At 41.1% G+C, this 13,248-nt stretch overlaps 1 protein-coding gene across 1 annotated transcript; it reads right to left on the bottom strand.

Annotated features, from left to right (window-relative positions):
- Positions 1 to 5,366: 5,366 nt before the first annotated feature.
- Positions 5,367 to 11,069, bottom strand: mex3b (mex-3 RNA binding family member B). The gene is made up of 2 exons (XM_037758893.1): positions 10,355 to 11,069; positions 5,367 to 8,134 (listed from the first exon to the last, which is right to left on the bottom strand). The coding sequence occupies exons 1-2, from the start codon at positions 10,626 to 10,628 to the stop codon at positions 6,726 to 6,728; spliced, it is 1,683 nt and encodes a 560-aa protein (XP_037614821.1). The 5' UTR covers positions 10,629 to 11,069; the 3' UTR covers positions 5,367 to 6,725.
- Between the last annotated feature and the right edge of the window lie 2,179 nt (positions 11,070 to 13,248).

Below are 13,248 nucleotides of genomic sequence, written 5' to 3'. Positions count from 1 at the left end.
TATTTAACCTCCTCCCTGACATGGTACCAATGGATTCCTTAGGTTTTCTAGTTTCATATGATATCTGTACCATCAGTCTAGCCCTAAAACTGAACCTGCTACAGCCTCTGAAAGACAAGTTAAGTCAGGATCGCTCGTCTCAGTAGACTGTCCCACAGATACACATTTTAGTTTACAATATAAAGTACAATACATCTGCATCATGTTTCAGCTTTTCAGACAGATAGAAGAGAGAAGTCGTCTGTGAGCAGTACAGATGAGGAACAGAGAAGCTGTCTTAGTGTGCCGGACTGTCGGCTCTCGATACGCTGCTGACACATGTGTCTTATGGTGAGCAATTACTTCAAGGTTTTAATGACTCATTAGCAAGAGTGGAACAAAAAGATGAAGACCTTCTACCACGGAGTCCTTCAATCTGATTGTGTAAAATCCACTCAGGTTACAATGATAACAGTCTGATTTAGAATATTAACATGAGTAACAGTTGACTCAGAAAGTTAGAACAGCAGCGGGTAGAAATGGAGCAAATATGATTTTAAAAAGTTATTCGGTAAACTTTAACATTTTACAGCTCCACAAATTTCATGTTAATTAGGTGATAATTAGCAAGTAATCTATTTGAAATTTCTTTGGAATTACTGCCAAATTACCCCAATATTTACCTCAAAATGTATCTAAAATTACTTTATTATAAATATTATTTAATAATGATATGCTGAAATAGCATATAATGGTTAAAATAGGGCCCTTAGGCTTGAGAAGCGGCTGCTCTTCATCGGAGGTGGAAAACCAAAACTAATAGAAGACACTTCTGATCAGGAACAAATCTCACCAATGTGTGACTTATTGTCTACACAAATGTAACCTGGTAGCTAATGTCATGATTCAGGGAGTTATTTTGCTAATTATTATCTATTTATCAGCAGACATGGAAATAAAGCATATCAATTAACTTTGTATTCTTTTCCTGGAAATGTGTAAAATAAATTACCAGCTATTTGGAAATGGCGGAATATAATTATTAAATAATTTTGAGGTAAATATTGGGGTAATTTGTCAGTAATTCCAAAGAAATCTCATAAAGGTTACTTACTAATTATCACCTAATTACCAGGAAATTTGTGGACCTGTAAAATGAAGTGTTACCACTTATTTTTACAAAACGGTCACTATATTCTGACAGTAGTACATGAGACAGGTAATCTAAAAAAAGAGGGAATGAATAACTGTTTTTACATTTTCATTTTTATTTATCATTGTTGTAGGTCTATGGTACGACGGTACGACGGAGCCTTAGGGCCACATTGAGGAAAAAATAAATAAATCTGAGATTTCAAGAATAAAGTCATAATATTACGAAAATAAAAGTCGTAATATTATGAAAATAAAGTCAAAGGTTTATTAAAAAAAAGTCGTAATATTATGAGGGTAAAGTCATAATATTATAAAGTAGTAATTTTACGTGTTATTTTCTTTTATTCTCTTATTATTACGACTTTATTCTTGAAATCTCAGATGTTTTTTCCCTTAATGTGGCCCTAATACTTCGTAGTACATTGTCTCTTTGGCCCTCACTGCATTAGACTTATATACTATATACTTAGACTATAAACTGTGTTACCTTCATCACAATGATCAAATGTTTTGCCGCTCCAGATAGATTTTTATTTTTTTATTTTTGCCTAAAATGTCTCTTTTGATAGTAAAGGTTTCTGACCCCTGGTTTAATGTTTCCTACATGTTTGTACACATTTGATGCAGGTGGTTCTCATCTCATTTGATGTAAAATACTCCAAAATCTGTAGTGGATTATCTTCAAATGTATCACAGTATAAATGATCAAAATAATGAATGTCAGAAAGGCTTCCTGGAGCAGATGTACAGAAACAGCTCCATGATGACAGTAAAGTGAGTCAGGCCTACCACTGTATGTCATTTATTTCCTCCCTTCGTTTAGTGCAGCTCTGACCACGGGGGCAGCAGTATGTGAGCTCCATGTGTTGTGCATTTGGCTAAAAAACACTTGTCAGCTCTTTTTCTGCAGCGGTGAGATTGCTTCCTAATAATACGGTTTATGGGGCCAGTTTCTGTGGGCTCCGTGTTGGATGTTTCCATTTCAAACGTATCATTAGAGCCGGCTCTCTCTCTCTCTCTCCACATTTACTATCTTGCAGCAAAGCATGTGTTTAAACGTCAGTGTTTCCAACGGGACCACATGACATGAGGCTGCACTTCAGCACCGGGAGGAGGAGGAGGTGGAGGAGGAGGTGGGGGAGGGGAGGAAGTGCTCTGTTATGACAGACAGACAGAAGAGTGTTCATACACTAACACACACCCACACACACTGTGAGCTTTTGACACATCCAGCAGATTGCAGATAACATTAAATCAGGGTGTGAACAAGTGACCCGGACGCCGCAGCTCTTGACTGATATGGTTTTTTTTGGAATGTGATGAAGGCCGATACTGACCAGATTACAGGATTGATTGTTCAATGTCTTTACTCTTTACATTTCCAATAGTTCTGTGCCCATTGAGAATGCTTTGCCTAAAGCTCCCCCTCCAGTGTATTTTGGCATTTCTATGAAATTCATATTTATTTGAATCATTTCTTGCCAAAAAAAACGACTTCATTTTGTGCTCAAAGTTAAAAAAAAGGAGGTTGTTGCAGCAGCAAACCAATCAATCTGTTCATCCGTCTGTCAGTTTGTCTTCTAGTTAGTTAACTAGTTAGCTCTAGTTAGCTAGCCCAACTTGTTGCATTAGCTAACTGAGGGGTTTCATTTTATTTTTTAGTTTCCTCCACCTTAGTTTCATGTGTTTATTTTCACAATGGCATTTGTGTTTGCAGAGAACGTTGCAATCAACGCAGTGAATTACACCAAATCCCACCGGCAGAATTAACACAATAAACTGACTGTCTCTCTCTCTCACTCGCTCTCTTCTTAACCGTCTCCTCCTGCTGGAGATTAATTAATGGAAAGCAGCCAATGCCGTCACAGCTTTCAGCTCAAGAGAAAACCAGAGAAAAGTCCCGTTAGAGAAATAAATGAATCCCAGTGCGGCCCGATGCGGTGTCGGTGTTGGGAGCTGAGACGAGGGCGGCCGGTGCTGGTGGAAGGTGAACCTCCAAAACGTCCCGAAACTGCATTTCAAACGGTGGAACCTCTGCAATATGTCTATCCGTCCTCCGGTCCGGCGTGCGGCGGTGCGGCTCCTCCATGCAGCAGCAGCCAGACGGCCGCCTCGCCAGGAGGAGACGGTGAAGAAGAGAGTGAGTGAGAGAGAGAGTCGGTGGTCTGATAAACAGTAAATTCATCTAAACTGGGTTAAAAAAACGATGCAATCTGGTTGCCATGGTAATGAATTACTTCTGACTATTAACCACACCCCCATTCTCTGTTTGAGAAAGAACATTAACCAAAAAACAGGAAGAAAACTATCTGGAGGGGGGGAGCTTTAAGGCCTCCTCAACCACATTTACACCATCATGGGACACAAACACACCAGAGAAGCTAGAAGCCATTCTCACTTGCAAAGCTCCCTTTCTTTCATCACAGAACAAAACAAAAAAAACCTCTTCCCTGTTCAACTTGAGTCAAGGTCAGTCAATGATCCATTGACGCTCTTATATACCAAGCAAGTTCAGCATAGCCAGGCTTTCTTTGTGTTAGCTGCTGCCTACTTCAGTCAAGAGGAACAGGTTATTATAACGTGATAATAACGCGTTAACACAAATTTGTTTGAACGCCAATAATTTATCTAACACATGAACACGATGGATCTTTCGGAGGTTGTAGCGGGCTCAGTTTTAAAGTTAGAGTGAGGACACTGTCATATATACTAGAAAGAACCTAATGAATCTATTGATACCAACCATGTCATACTAGCTTGTCGCCAAAGAGGTTAAATAACGCTCCAAACTTGCGCTAAATTTTGGGTAGGAAAAACTGTCATGTCCATTTTCAAAGGGGTCCCTTGACCTCTGCTCGGTTCTATGGGTACCCACGAGTCTCCCCTTTACAGACATGCCCACTTTATGATAATCACATGCAGTTTGAGGGCAAGTCATAGTCAAGTCAGGAATGGAAATACCATTACCATTTTAGTTTTTAAATTGTAATTTAGTGGTGCATACTACCAAACCAACGTGTAATTAATCACATTACCACACAGAGAAGCTGGGGCCTTTGCCCGTTTGATAATCCAGCTGTGCCAAAATTCTATTTCTTTTGAAATTCAGCTTTCTTAAAGCTTTTTTAAATTCAACAAAATTTCTAAAAAGTACATGGGTTTAATGTTACTTTAAAACAAACACATATTTCTTTCATAGTTTAGTCTACAAAATGAAGTGACTAAAAATGCTCCCAGGGCCTCAGGTGATGTTGATCAATTAAAAAAGTTTGATTAATCCCACATTTTTTTATCTATTCATTTATCTATTTTTATCTATATACCTTAAAGGGAGATTAGTCAAGTATTTAATACTCTTATCAACATGGGAGTGGGCAAATATGTATGTATATATTTAGTATTGGAAATCAATTCTCAACACAAAACAATGACAGATATTGTCCAGAAACCCTCACAGGTACTGCATTTAGCATAAAACAATATGCTCAAATCATAACATGGCAAACTGCAGCCCAACAGGCAACAACAGCTGTCAGTGTGTCAGTGTGCTGACTTGACTATGACTTGCCCCAAACTGCATGTGATTATCATAAAGTGGGCATGTCTGTAAAGGGGAGACTCGTGGGTACCCATAGAACCCATTTACATTCACTGATCTGGAGGTCAGAGGTCAAGGGACCCTTTTGAAAATGGCCATGTCAGTTTTTCCTCGCCAAAATGTAGCGTAAATTTGGAGCGTTATTTAACCTCCTTCCTGACAAGCTAGTATGACATGGTTGGTACCGATGGATTAATTAGGTTCTCTAGTTTCATATGATACCAGTATCTGAGCCTGCTACAACCTTCAAAGATAGATTAATGCATTAAAGAAATGATTGGCTTTAAAACAAATTGGTGTTAACTTTACCAGCCCTGCTTAAAACGTCTACTTTTGTTCGACCAACAGTCCAAAAAACCCATCACTCCCCAGAAGAACCAGGTTGCATAAGAAGAGATCACACAGCACTTCTAATTAGTGATAAGGCAGGCCAAGTCCCCCTCTGTCTGACCGGCACCAGCCTACACTCAATAATTAGGCCACCGTGATAATCCCGCCGCCACCGAGCGTCTATTAGGAAGCAGAGAAGGGGTCAAATGTTCAGAAAACTATTACAGTCCTCATCAGCCTGCTGCTCACCTCCCGTCAGCAGCACAACCAAACAGCAAGAACACGAGAAGCACACAACCTCGTGAATGTACCATTTTCTTTTATTGGACTTATATAGAAATACTTAAAAAAACATGAAGTAGCACCATTACTTAAGTTTTACTTTTTTTTTTTTTTTTTATCATGTATAACTTTAAATGTCAGAAAAATAAAACTCTTGATACATTTTTCAAATCTTGTCTCAGCAAATATAATATTAGTATTTGACCATGAGGTTAAAGGCCCTTTTATCATAAAATAAAATATACTTTGTTCTTAAACTTTGCTCAATAAAGTACATTTACGCTCAAGTAACTTCACCTACATATACATAAACAAGTGGTAAACAAATGTATTAAAATAGAAATACTAAAACTATAGTGGTGCAACAGAAGCCTGTAATTCCCACTGGAATCTAATTCATACAAATTTTTAGAAAGCATAAACGGTTTCTTTGTGTTCAACTTACTAAGTTTTGTACATTTCAATGTTTCATAATAATATAGAATAAAATATGCTTTATATTACTGAATAAAAAATATGCTGGGTGAAGCAGATTTAAAAGACATTTTTTTTTGCTGAACCTATAAAAAAACTCCATCCCAACGGAATACTGTCAAATGCAAATACACATTTTTGTGGACTTGGATTTCCTTCCCACAGTCGTGTGATATTAAAATAATACAGTGATCAATTGCCAATAAGGCCATACTAAAAAATAAACAATATTTCAACCCAGCTACAAAAAAGTTCACTGAACTTAAATTAAAATATCTGTAAACATCTTTGCAATAAGAAATATAATCTTTCAAGTCAAAAAAGAATAAAATACTTCAATCTGTATTAATGTCGTTTAAAACTTTTCAACTTTGTGGAAATGATTCTATACATATATATGTAGGATATGTTGTTGCTGCTCTCCCTCGCGTGGTTACTGACCTCGAGCTGCAGTATCTTTTGTAAGTCAATAGTCCTGTTTGGCTGGAAGCCCTCCACGTTTCCCAGCCATGGCCTCGCCTCTTACTACATTCGATCGGCAAAACTGGAGGGCTCGGCCAGCTGACAGGCTTGACCCACGTACCTCCGTCCTGACCCCCCTGTGTCTCTTCACTTCATAAATATAGGGTACAATTTACTAGAACTATTGATTACTATGCTGTAATATTTAAAACATGCACTTAGATGTTGAAAATATTTCCCTCAAGCTACAGTATATTATTAACAACTACGACGGAGCCCAAAAAGGGGTGTCTGTCCCTTCTTCTGGATACTGCAGCCTCTTACATACATATGTATATCTATGTACACTTTCCAAACTGGTGATTGGCTGATCCCGTTAAAGCAGTATGAGGAGTCTTGTTTGTTGCTATTGGAGCCCGTCGAGACAGTCATAGAGTTGCGCTTCTTATGAAAATATACGTATAGCCTGAGTGACGCCGGTTTGGCAGACAGGGCATTTGGGTTCGCTCCTCTCGCAGATACGATTGGCACATTCCATACAGAAGAGGTTGTGCCCGCAGGGGACCAGGGCCGCGATGACCTCGCTCTCGAAGCACACCGAGCAGTCGCGGCTGCCCTTCCGGCTGGTGCCGGAGGAGGTGGAGGAGGAGGAAGAGGAGGACGACGACGAGGCGGAGGAGTCGCACGGGACCCCGGGGAGGTGAGGGCCCGGCAGGGAGGCGATAGTGCTGGAGTAACCGGGGAAGCTGAGCGGGCCTCCACCCGGGTCGCTGCGCACCCTCCGGGCTAATGGGTGCTCGCCGGGGCCTCCGGTGTGGCTGTGGAGGGGAGGTGACAGTCTGGGCTGCGGGGTGCAACCGTTACCCCTTCTCTGGCTCACCACCACCCCGTTGGCATTAGTGGGGGTGTTGGTGGGGAATATGGCTGAGGTGGAGGTGGGGGAGCTACCTCCGGTGGAGGAGGGGGTCATGCGACTGTCGTACTGGGACCACAGGAGGCCCGGCGGGGTCGGCGCAGAGTCGAACCCCGACGGTGAGTCAAAAGTCAGATCAGTGCAGTCGGGCGAGATCACCTCGCCTCCGTAATCGAACCCGTTGCCGTTGGTGTTGACGTTGATGTTGTTGTTATTGTTGTTGCCGTTGTTGTTGTTGGAGGTGGTGTAGCTGAGCGCGGGGCTGGGGGGGCTGTAGTCGGCCATACGAGAGCCGTTGTTGCCAAAGTAGGAATCTGTGGAGGCGCTGCCCAGGGAGGACGATGAGTCGTTGCGGTAGTTGGAGAAGGGTTTGCGAACCGAGGTCGGGGTCATCCCGGCGCTGGGCTTGGACCACAGGGTGGCGTGCCCGTGTATATCGAAACCCACATCGGTCCCGTTGGCGTGGAAGTCGTTCTCGTCCTGAAGCTCGATAATGCCCCCTGTCCTCATGGCGATGTGGGCCTCGATCTCTTCGCGCGCTCGGTCCACGTTCTCCGGCATCCCCGTCACCTCGAACACCGGCTCCTTGTCCCGGCTGGGCGTCACGATGTAGGTGTGGGTCTGCTGCTGGATGCGCTTGATGGTGGCGCCTTTAGGGCCTACAACCAGCCCCACCACGCGGTAAGGCACCCGCACCTGGATGGTGGTCTGTCCGGGCAGGTTGGGCGGTCCGGGGACCGGGGTGCCGCTCCCGTTCACACTGGTGTTTTTGTTCCTGGAGGCTCGGATCATGGAGAAGTGCTCGGCGGCGGAGATGATCTCCCTCCTGGCCATGGCCACGTCCTCCCTCCGGCCCGTCACCACGAAAACAGGCTCCTCGCCTCGAACCGGGGTCTTGATGTAGGTGTTGGTCTTCGCTCGCAGCGCTTTGATCTTGCAACCTGAGGCGTGGAAGGAAGCGAAAAAAAGGCAAAGTGAGTACTCAAAATAACAACATGTCATGTGTTAAACCATTACTTATAGACTATCCAAAACAGCTGCTGGATGTTTATTATTGTTTCTCTAAAGGCCAAGTGGCCTCAGAAAAACGGGTGAAACCGCCCCTTTTGGAGAAGAACAAAATCAAACCACATGCTGCACCACCACAAACATACAGCGGGGGACAAAAATAACTCACAAAAGAAAGCTCACTTCTGGGTCTGTGATGATCCCCGTTCGTTCACTACAATATACCCGGCGTCTACAACATCATTTTATACTAATAGCTTTATGGAAAAGAGGGGAAATCATCCCTTCATAGCACTGGTGCATAAAGTTGCATTCCAACACCCACCAACACACACCTCTTTATGATCAAAATGGGACCGGCTGAGGAGGATGACATAATTAGCAGAGCGAAGCCAGCTGAGTGGGACAGGGTGACGTAACCAGCGATGAAGAGGAGGGTGAACCCACCTCAACTCAGTCTGCATAGCGACATAAATTCATAATGAGTTAGTATCAAATTGGTGTAGGTTAAACGAGGATAGGGTTGTCTTTTATGGAGGCTCGCTTTGCCTTAAAATAATCCCAGAGGTCACGGTTAATCCACTGCTTAATTTCCCCCATGTACAACCTGATATAACCTGACAAAAGGGGAGTGGGTGATGGAGAGGAGTCTCATCACAAACGTCCCACTGTAAGTAAAGTGGAGGGTGGGAGTATGTGGTTCCTTTGTTTTTCTGGGAACAACAACAGCAGCAGCAGCAGCAGCAGCAGCAGCAGCAGCAGTGTTGCAGGGAGGGGGAAAAGATTCCGCATATGTAACCAAGCACCAGTACCGCCCTGCAGCCCTACAGCTGGAGGATTGCTGGGTTTAGCTGGGTCTGTGTGCAGCTATATGGGCGTCTGCTGCCTGCCTGTGGCAAGGTAAGATCGTGACCGGTGTCCTAATTTGATCCTGTACAGCTCCTTATCATAATATAAGGTTTGCAAGCAAACAAAGAAAGACACATCTGGAGTTCCTGAGAGCTCCCTCTGAGCTCATAGTTTGGTGACTTAGCCTTACATGTTCTAATTTACCAGATAATAATAATAATAATGATGATAATAATAATAATAATAATGCACTTCACCCAAAATGATTTGGAAGTGTCTGTAATTTAATTTAAAAAAGGGAGTTCACTTCAACCCCAGTCCTCTTTCCCCCAAAACGAACCTCCATTCAATTTGTTTACATTTTAAGCATCTTTACATGCCTATAAAAGTATACAAGCCTGAAAACATGACTTAGTGTTTTGTCAGAGTTGTTTCAGGCCTCTCGATCAATTCGGCCTGTACAGAAACATCCCAACAGGCTCTCATTTCACCTAAATGTCAACTTTTTTGAATTGGTTTCTGCTGCTCGACTGCCGCCCACAGCTGTGTATTTATAGAGGAGGAACAGTGTGTGACTAAACTGGCGAGACGCTCACTAAAAAGTTCACGTTTTTTATTGAACTGTTTGCCAGATCCTGGTGGATTAAATAGAGATGCCGAATTCTCCAGTGGTACCTACACATTTAGATAATAGAGATTAAAACGCAGTTTGGAGTGCTTGTGCACAAAAGCAAGTCGGTTTTAACATAAAACATGCAGTTTTCTAGTGGCACTCTGGTTCCTCTCCCACCCACACAGGATAATAAGCTCGGGACGTGCTCGTACCTGAAAGTGGTTTGGGTGCATGTTGCAAAACATGACAAATATATATATATTTGTCATGTTTTGCAACTGAACATGCACCCATATATATATGTGCATACATATGGGTGCATGCATACACCATATATATATTTGCATATATATATGGGTGCATGTTCAGTTGCAAAACATAACAAATATATATATTTGTTTTGCAACTGAACATGCACCCATATATATATATGGTGTATACATGCACCCATATATATATGTGGGTGCATGTATACACCATATATAAGCTATAACTGTGTAGAAACTGAGAAACACACACCCTGTCTGCCCACAATCTCAACAACATGCAAAACATGACAAATATATATATATTTGTCATGTATTGCAATTGAACATGCACCCATATATATATATGGTCATATATATATTTGGGTGCATGTATACACCATATATCAGCTATAATAAGTGTGTAGAAGCAGAGAAACACACACCCTGTCTGCCCACAATCTCAGCCACATGCTCGGAGCTGGGCACCGGCACGCATTCGGTCATGTTGACGCTCTTCTTGCGGGGCTCCTGGTTGTCGTACAGCGGGTTGTCGTCGTTGTCCAAGCCGAGCAGGGAGAGCTGATCCAGGGCGATCTGCAGGGCTCTCTGGCTCTGGTCGTCCAGTGCAACATCTCCTCCTCCTCCTCCCTGGTGGTGGTGGTGGTGGTGGTGGACGCTGCTGCTGCTGCTGCTGTCGGCGAACAGCGAGCTGGGCATCTCTGCGACTTTTGCAGCGTTGCAAAGGAGGATTCAGGGATAGGATGCACAACCCAAAAAAAAAAAGGAGTGACCAGGAGGGGAGGAAGAGGGGAGGAAGAGGAGGAGGAGGGGAGAAAAGCACTGGACTCTTCTCTCAACTGGTCAGTGCAAATAAATGTGTGCAGAAAAAACAGTGCAAGCAGCAGCTACATAAAAAAAACATCCACCCTCCTTTTTTTGTTCTCCCAGATTAGAAAACTGGATGCTGTTACTTTGTTGCTGCTGCACAGGAAAAAAGAGTTTATTCCAGAGCCGGTTGGTGGATAGATAGATAGATAGAGAGATAGTAACAATATATTCCTTCCTTCCTTCCTTCCTTCCTGAACAAGCAGCTGAGCCCCTCCCCGGCGTGGCTTCCCTCAGGTCCTCTGTTGCTTCTGTCTGAGCTCTCTGTGCAGAGCCAGACAGAGAGGAGAGATGTGCTGGTGACGTCACCTGCCTGGGCTGGGACGATGCGGTGCTGCGAGCTCATTTGCATATCTGAGAGCTGATTGGCTGGCTGGGGAGGTGAGTGGGCGGGGCCTAGGAGGAGGGCCTTAAAGGTAACGCCCCCTTCTTTGTTCTCAGTCTCTTTGTCTCTCACTCTGTCTGTTTCTAATGTTTACTCAGACACTTCTATCACATTGTTTTATATGCATGAATTATACAGTATGTATATACAGTTTATATGTATACATATCAAGTCAAATTTATTTCTATAGCACATTTAAAACAACATGAGCTGACCAAAGTGCTTTACAGACATAGGCAGAATAAAAACAGAATAAAAACAGGTCAACAGAGCAGACAACAAAATCTCACACATATCCACAGACAGAGACCAAGATAAAACCCACGAGTAAAAGACTGTTATAATGAGCATTATAAAAGGCCAATTAGTAATCACAATTCAAGTACATTCAAAAGCCAAACAAAAGAGGTGGGTCTTGAGCTGTGCTTTGAAAGACTCTAGACAAGATAAGATAAGATAAGATAAGACATACTTTATTGTCCCACAGGGAAATTTGTCATCACACAACATACCAGAAGTCACAATGTAGATACACATATTAAAACATGGATCATACACACACTCATGCATGTACGTGCTTGAATTCACATGTTGAGTGTGAGACAGTGGTTCTTTAAAAATAATAAAAGTAATAAAAGACAATAGTTTCTAATACTAAAAGCAGTAGTTCTTTTTGTTTCTAATGTTTACTCAGACACTTCTATCACATTGTTTTTCAGTATGTACTGTATATATACGTATACATATAGATAAGATAAGATAAGATAAGATATACTTTATTGTCCCACAGGGAAATTTGTCTTGGGCTCCGAGCCACTGCATCACACAACATACCAAAAGTCACATACAAGTACATACAAGCAATAAAACATGGATCATACATACTGTACACTCATGCATGTGTGAGCTTAAATTCACATGTTGAGTGTGAGACAGTAGTCTTTAAAAATAATAAAAGGTAATAAAAGACAGTTTAAGTGTACACATGTATATATATATATATACATATATGTGTGTGCGTAGAAATATATGTACATGTTGAAAAGTATGCCTATATTTTTGTGTATATTTATATATACTATATGTGTATGTGTATATGTATTTATGTGTGTATGTATATATATATACTGTATGTGTGTATGTATATATATATATATTTAAAAAAGTGTATATATATATATATATATGTATACAAACAAATATTTGTGGGTTTATGAATATCTATATGGGTATATACTGTATGTGTATGTATGAACATTTGTGTATGTTTATATGTCTATATAAATGTATATGTATAGGTGTAGATATGGAAATGTATGTGCACATATATTCGCAGGTATCATAGTATACATAAATTACTTGAATACAGCATCCAACCTAGTTGTTATATCTCTGCCCACCTTTTTTATTTTTATTTTTTTCATCTAATTTTTTTTCCTATTTATTTATTTATTATTTATTTATCTTTTATAATTTCTAATGCTGACGTTGTTTTCTTTTGTGTACATCCTGTTTTGTCTCTCTGTTCTTTTCTAAGCTTATTACTTAAAAGTTTGTTTATAAACTTTTGTAAGTTTGAACTGTAAATAAAAATAAAGAGATTAAAAAAAGTAAAGAAATATACAGTATTTAGCCTACTATGGACATGAAGAGTAATATGATCTCAGTAAATCAATTCATGTACATCCAATCTGTAAATTTCCTCCAGGGAACCATTTTAATCCTGTTTTTCACTCTGGAATAGAGGAAAGACACCTCCTTTCTTTTTACAACACGTGGCGTTGATACAGTATATACGTTGAGATCTGGGCTCTCCTTAACAGCTAAGAAAACATTGTTTTATGATCTTGATACCTCAGGACTTTTAATCATTTAATGAGAATTGCTTTTAAACACTTTTGAACTGATGGCATGTTTCAGATAATTTTGGATTGGAGTTTTATTACAGTTTGCTCATAACAGGGAGTTAAACCTCTCTGGGGTCTAATTTGAAGAAGAAACAGTTGATTTAGATTTTGCCATTATTATTATTTTTACACATAATGCACAAATAATAAGGATGTGAAG

The sequence above is a fragment of the Sebastes umbrosus genome, chromosome 2 (genome assembly GCF_015220745.1).
Source record: "Sebastes umbrosus isolate fSebUmb1 chromosome 2, fSebUmb1.pri, whole genome shotgun sequence".
NCBI classification, from domain to species: Eukaryota; Metazoa; Chordata; class Actinopteri; order Perciformes; family Sebastidae; genus Sebastes; species Sebastes umbrosus.
The sequence above is the reverse complement of the archived record's forward strand: the minus strand, read 5'-3'. Positions and strand labels throughout refer to the sequence as shown.

Excerpts from the sequence above, each read along its gene's own strand:
- mex3b (XM_037758893.1), bottom strand. The coding sequence starts at position 10,628 with ATGCCCAGCTCGCTGTTCGCCGACAGCAGCAGCAGCAGCAGCGTCCAC. Across the intron at positions 8,135-10,354 it reads TGAGATTGTGGGCAGACAGG|GTTGCAAGATCAAAGCGCTG; the intron begins GTGTGTGTTTCT and ends TCCACGCCTCAG.